Below are 6,457 nucleotides of genomic sequence, written 5' to 3'. Positions count from 1 at the left end.
GTGTTGAATTTTGTCAAGGGCCTTTTCTGCATCTATTGAGACAATCCTGTGTTTTTTGTCATTGGTTCTGTTTATAGGATGGATTACCTTTATTGATTTGTGTATGTTGAACCAGCCTTGCATCCCGGGGATGAAGCCAACCTGATCATGGTGGATAAGCTTTTTGATGTGCTGCTCGATTTGGTTTGCCAGTATTTTATTGAGGATTTTTGCACCGATGTTCATCAGGGATACTGGCCTGAAATTCTGTTTTTCTGTTTTGTCTCTGCCAGGTTTTGGTATCAGGATGATGTTGGCCTCATAAAATGAGTTAGGGAGGAGTCCCTGTTTTTCTATTGTTTAGAATTGTTTCAGAAAGAATGGTACCAGCTCCTCTATGTACATCTGGTATAATTCGGCTGTGAATCTGTCTGGTCCTGGACTTTTTTTGGTTGATAGGCTATTAAGTACTGCCTCAATTTCAGAACTTGTTAATGGTCTGTTCAGGGGTTCGACTTCTTCCTGGTTTAGATTTGGGAGGGTGTGTGTTTCCAGGAATGTATCCATTTCTTCTGGATCTTCTAGTTTATTTGTGTAGAGGTGTTTACAGTATTCTCTGATGGTAGTTTGTATTTCTGTGGGATCGGTTGTGATATTCCCTTTATCACTTTTTATTGCAGCTATTGGATTCTTTTCCTTTTCTTCTGTATTAGTCTGGCTAGCAGTCTATCTATTTTGTTGATCTTTTCAAAAAGCCAGCTCCTGGATTCATTGATTTTTTGAAGGTTTTTTTTGTGTCTCTATCTCCTTCAGTTCTGCTCTGATCTTAGCTATTTCTTGTCTTCTGCTAGCTTTTGAATTTGTTTGCTCTTGCTTCTCTAATTCTTTTAATTGTGAGGTTAGGGTGCCGATTTTAGATCTTTCCTGCTTTCTCTTGTGGGTATTTAGCGCTATAAACTTCCCTCTAAACACTGCTTTAGCTGTGTCCCAGAGATTCTGGTTTGTTGTTACTTTGTTCTCATTGGTTTCAAAGAACTTACTTATTTCTGCCTTAATTTCATTATTTATCCAGTAGTCATTCAGGATCTGGTTGTTCAGTTTCCATGTAGTTGTGCAGTTTTGAGTGAGTTTCTTAATCTTGAGTTCTAATTTGATTGCACTGTGGTCTGAGAGACTGTTTGTTATGATTTCCATTCTTTTGCATTTGCTGAGGAGTGTTTTACTTCCAACTATATGTTCAATTTTAGAATAAGTGTGATGTGGTGCTGAGAAGAATGTATATTCTGTTGATTTGGGGTAGAGAGTTCTGTAGAGGTCTATTAGGTCTGCTTGATACAGAGCTGAGTTCAAGTCCTGAATATCCTTGTTAATTTTCTATTATTGACAGTAGGTCACTACCTTCAATAAAAATATAATGTTTTATAGAAAAGTCGTCACCCTTGAATTAATATTAAACTCTGAAAAAATAATTGAAGATTAAATTGAAGGGAATAGTGAGCATGACATGCTAAAAGTTCAGGAGTATTGGAACAGAGAAAGCATGTTGAGTGAATAGAGGAAAAAGTTGGTTAAGGGAGATGGAGTCAGATTGTAGAGGGTCTCTGAAGACTGCAATTATGAGATAAGGTTCCACGTAATTCTACATCTTTAAATCCTAACTTATCCATATATTCTGCCTGTGTTAGCTCATAAAAACTAGCCATGAAAAATAAAAACCACATTAGTCAATTTCTCAAACTCCACCAGATTTCTTTTCAGCCCACTTGCATTCGCTTTTCTCCACCATGGACTTCAGTTAGAATGTTCCCTGCCCATAATTCTGCTCTGAAGGAATCTGCCAAGTTGATTGTTCAAAGTCCTCTCGTAGAGCAGAATTGGAAGCACAGAGTTCGGAGTATTAGGGTAACTGAAAGCGTTTGCGCAGGTAAAAGACATAAAGAAAGTAAAAAGTATGAGGAGAGAGGGGTGACAGGAGAGTGGTGAGTGTAGTTTGCCATCAGTGAAATCTGCCACTATCAGTAGTAAAGCAAGCATGAGGTAAATTTCAGCTTGACTAGTGCTGAGGCATTGAGAATGAACAGAAATTGGTGAATTTGGAAGATATTTTAATAAATGAACTCAGAATTTGAATTTCACTCATCAGCTTCCTACTTTCTTCTCTACCCTACTTTCCCTTTTCATGATTCACAATTGTACTTCTTTGTACAGACATTACTTTTATTTTATTTATTTATTTATTGAATTAATTAATTTATTTTGAGATGGAGTCTTGCTCTGTCACCCAGGCAGTAGTGCAATGGCATGATCTCAGCTCACTGCAACCTCTGCCTCCTAGGTTCAAGCAGTTCTCCCATCTCAGTTTCCTGAGTAGCTAGGACTACCAGGCGCCCACCATTATGCCCAGCTAATTTTTGTATTTTTATAGAGACAAGGTTTCACCAGGTTGGTCAGACTGGTCTTGAAGTTTTGACCTCAGGTGATCCGCCCGCCTCAGCCTCCCAAAGTGCTGGGATTACAGGCATGGGACACCGCGCTTGGCCTAGATGTTACTTTTAAAAAGGTAGGTTTTTAAGAAAAGTAAAAATGACAGGGGAAGAACAGCTTGTACCTTATACAAATTCAACCATATCATTTTCATTTTCACATAGGTCTTAATTCTCTTTTAAATGTATACACTTATAATACCTTCCTCCTATTTCAGCCTCGTTTTAAATTCTCAGGTAGGTAATTCAGATCCATCTTATTCAATGAAAATTATTTATAATTCACCATCTGAAAGGAAATAATTGGGCCTTCTATCCAGAACTAAATGTGTTCTAGTGCATAGGGTATATACCTAAAATAGCCAAATGAGAGGTTATGTTGTTCCAAGTTTATTCAAATTCCATAACTAAGTTATGAGAAAACATATTTAATAGGAGGCTTACATTTGCTCTCAGTTTTCACTTTATTCTGTGGGTTTGTGACTCTGATACAATATTTATAGTTGTGAGAAGGCACAGAAATAGCACATTCACAGGCTTTTTGCCATGACCAAAGAACTGACTTCTTATAAAATGGAATATACATACATGTAGTAAATCTTTGTCTTCTTTCTCATAAATAGAACCCAGGATGAGTTCTCCTACTAAAGAAGGAAGTGATACAGCTGGAAATGCTGACAAAAATTCTGAAAATGAGCCTTCTAATGACTGTAGTACAGACATAGAGTCTCCATCTGCTGATCCCAATATGATCTATCAGGTAGAAACCAACTCAATAAACAGGGAGCCAGGCACAGCAACCTCCCAGGAAGATGCTGTTCCTCAAGCAGCAGCAAACACTGAGCTCGAAACAGAGATCCAAAAAGATCAACGAGAAGAAGATATAAAAGAAGAGCCTCTTCTCCTTCAGATCCCCATTCCTAGAAAATTGATCTCTCTTATGTCAGAATTAGGAAGAGGTAACAATCTGAGAATCCTCCTAGTGAAAATTGACCAAAACGAGCCCTTAAATGATAGATCAAAATCCCACTCAGAGAAAGCTGAGATGAAAGCAAACAATTGCCCCGTAAATCGCAAAATTCGTTTTCGACTTTCAACTTCATGGCGAGTCCCATTTATTAACAATCATGAGATAAGAAGTATGATTCTCCGTCTGCTATGTGAGAGATATTTCTCTCAGGCTGAAGAATGTCAGGATACTATGTGGGTAAAGCAAAATTATATAGCATGTCTTTACCATCCAAATAGTTTCACCCATCACGAGAGAACCATAATATTTAGAAGGCCTTTGAGGGTGCGCTACCACCGTCCCCTCACTGAGAGAATGACATCAGGAAAATTTTGCAAATCAACTGACACGAAAGGGAAATATAGATTCCGTGCTATTGTGAGATCTGTGCTCCTTGTGTCACATGTGCAACTTCAAAGTCTTTTTAATAGAAAAGGTTTTGTGGATATATTGAGATACAACCATACCAGGAAGGTTATGATCATAAGCACCAATAATGGTTGGAAATACTTTTGTCCCATCTGTGGAAGGCTTTTTGACACTTACTTCGAATTAACACATCATTCATGCTGCTCTCCTGGGAATTAAGTTAAATTGGGGGTAAATTCATTTTAAAATGTAACTTCTAAAATTCATAATTTGACTACTAAAGTAAGACAAAATTGCATGAACATAAATTTTAGTATTATTAGAGGGAGAGGCAGAAAGGAACACAAACTAATAGTAATTCTCAGCAAGAAATACCTATGGCGAGAGAGGAAACCTCTGTTTATACTTTGCTTTTACAAGTACATCATTGAAATATCAGACCCGTCATCTATACTGAGTGAGCAATTGAACGAAGTAAATGTTTTCACTGTCTTAACATCAGTTTTGGTAGATATAGCTATTGTTAACATAAAAGATTCCAAGTTAACAGGATCCTGACTAAGAGAGCAAAGATATATTGGAGGGCCAAAGTTCTACCAGGTGTTTCCAGATATTCTGCTAAATGTAATATCCGAAATGTTCTCCATATATTCAATAAAAACCAATTTGAAGAGACATAGAAAGTTGTATTGTATATTTGTAATTAGATAAAAATTCCTATGTCTGGAATAAAAAGATTCAACATACTATAAATACACAATACCTGGGTCATTTTGATGATACAAAATAAAAACAAAACTCATAAAAAAGCATTTGATAGAAGTGAAATAGTTTGAAGTAAAAGTGAACAAATATTAAATTGATACTGCATAACTGTAAATCTTTTTGCTTGTATAGCACATTCACCATTGCTCACAATCACCACCCAAATTTTACCTTCCCCTCCATACAACATGCACAAATGTCTACACATATTTAAGACGTTCCTTATCTTGTTCTTGCAGCTCAAACATCTATGCTTCTTTTATTTGATCTGCATACTCAAATATTAAAATTAGAATCTATAACTATACCTCATATTTTTACCATATCTTATATTTAATATGTAATGAATATAGGAATATAATATGTAATACATATGCAATCATGAATTTTATATAATATGTATGTATTATATAATACAACTTATACTTTGAGTACCCATTGTATGTGAAGCACTATGCCAGCATAATTTTATGTGTTAGTTAATCTTTGCAACAATCTTAAATTTTTTAATTTTCATGGCTTGATTAAATGTATGGAAGGAGTTTCTAGAGAATTGAATGACTTTACTAGGTCACAGAGTAAACGCATGCTATTGTCACTGCATGATATAACTGGAATTGAACAGAACACTTTTGGCACATTATGCCTTATTTAATATGTATGTATTTATATTTGAAATAGCATATAGAATTTATTTCATCCATGGATATGCTGTATTATAGAAATTCTAAACTTGAAGCAGAGGATACCTAACCTACATCTACAAGAGGTCAAATTTGTTCATCTGGAGGAAAATCTGATGCTTCCAGATACCATTATTCAGTGTGAGCAATGGATTGGATTAAACAATCAAGCAAAGATAATTCAAAAAATTGAATAAAATATTTCTCCATTAAAAATATATTAGACATCATTTTTTATCCCATTTGCTTTTGAATATGAAACATAATTTTACATAAATATAAGCCATCAGGTAGAAACTAACAAAAATACAAAAGAAACATTCTTCTTTTTTTCACTTTTCCTAACTAGGGATGAAAGAAAAATAGCACTTGCTATTTAAAAAACGGGTTTTATCACTGACATATTACCATCCACAGAATCAATATATTTGCTGGTAAACCTCCACAGAATTTGAAAACATAATTTTAATGCAGAAGAAACTTAAACTCGATAGTATTTACATTTTCACTATTTTTCAAAAATACAAAGACATCTATTTAGCTAAAACTTTAGAAACGACATATTAAAATTAGAATTAAGTCAGAATGGAGAAATTCGAAAAATGTAAACTAAACAATTCTAGATTTATCCTTCTCTAGCAGCCCACTTGAAAGATTTTCATAAGTACCAAAGTGGAGGAACCATGCTTTTACTTTAAAAAAAAAAAGCATGAATAATTCAGTCCAATGTTCAAAAAAATAAAGTGTTCTATTTTTTACTTTATTTATTCATTTTTTTTTTTTTCTGAGACAGAGTCTCACTCTGTCGCTGCCCAGGCTAGAATGCAGTGGCACGATCTCGGCTCACTGCAACCTCCACCTCGTGGGTTCAAGTGATTCTCCTGCCTCAGCCTCCCTAGTAGCTGGGATTAGAGGCGGGTGCCACCATACCTGGCTAATTTTTGTATTTTTATTAGAGACGGAGTTTCACTATGTTGGCCAGGCTGGTCTCAAACTCCTGTCCTCAAGTGATCGACCCACCTCGGTCTCCCAAAGTGCTGGGATTACAGGCATGAGCCACAGTGCCTGTCTCTGTGTTCTATTTTTTCTTTAATTTACAAATCAACTCAACACTTTACAGATATCTTTATTTTTTCTTAAAGATGTAGGAACAAGCATGTATATTTATG

General features: G+C 35.4%; 1 protein-coding gene across 2 annotated transcripts; it reads left to right on the top strand.

Annotated features, from left to right (window-relative positions):
- The first annotated feature begins 3,093 nt into the window (after positions 1-3,093).
- Positions 3,094-4,059, top strand: CPXCR1 (CPX chromosome region candidate 1). 2 transcript variants are annotated; one of them, XM_037989453.2, is made up of 2 exons: positions 3,094-3,400; positions 3,461-4,059. In XM_037989453.2, exons 1-2 carry the CDS (start codon positions 3,094-3,096, stop codon positions 4,057-4,059), a joined length of 906 nt encoding a protein of 301 aa, XP_037845381.2. The 2 variants fall into 2 exon arrangements, with proteins under 2 accessions (XP_037845381.2, XP_007990398.3); XM_007992207.3 differs by having other exon boundaries at positions 3,094-4,059.
- Positions 4,060-6,457: the final 2,398 nt, after the last annotated feature.

The sequence above is a fragment of the Chlorocebus sabaeus genome, chromosome X (assembly GCF_047675955.1).
Source record: "Chlorocebus sabaeus isolate Y175 chromosome X, mChlSab1.0.hap1, whole genome shotgun sequence".
Taxonomy (NCBI): domain Eukaryota; kingdom Metazoa; phylum Chordata; class Mammalia; order Primates; family Cercopithecidae; genus Chlorocebus; species Chlorocebus sabaeus.
The sequence above is the reverse complement of the archived record's forward strand: the minus strand, read 5'-3'. Positions and strand labels throughout refer to the sequence as shown.

What these genes read in the sequence shown, in the direction of transcription:
- CPXCR1 (XM_007992207.3), top strand. Translation starts at nt 3,094, where the DNA reads ATGAGTTCTCCTACTAAAGAAGGAAGTGATACAGCTGGAAATGCTGAC.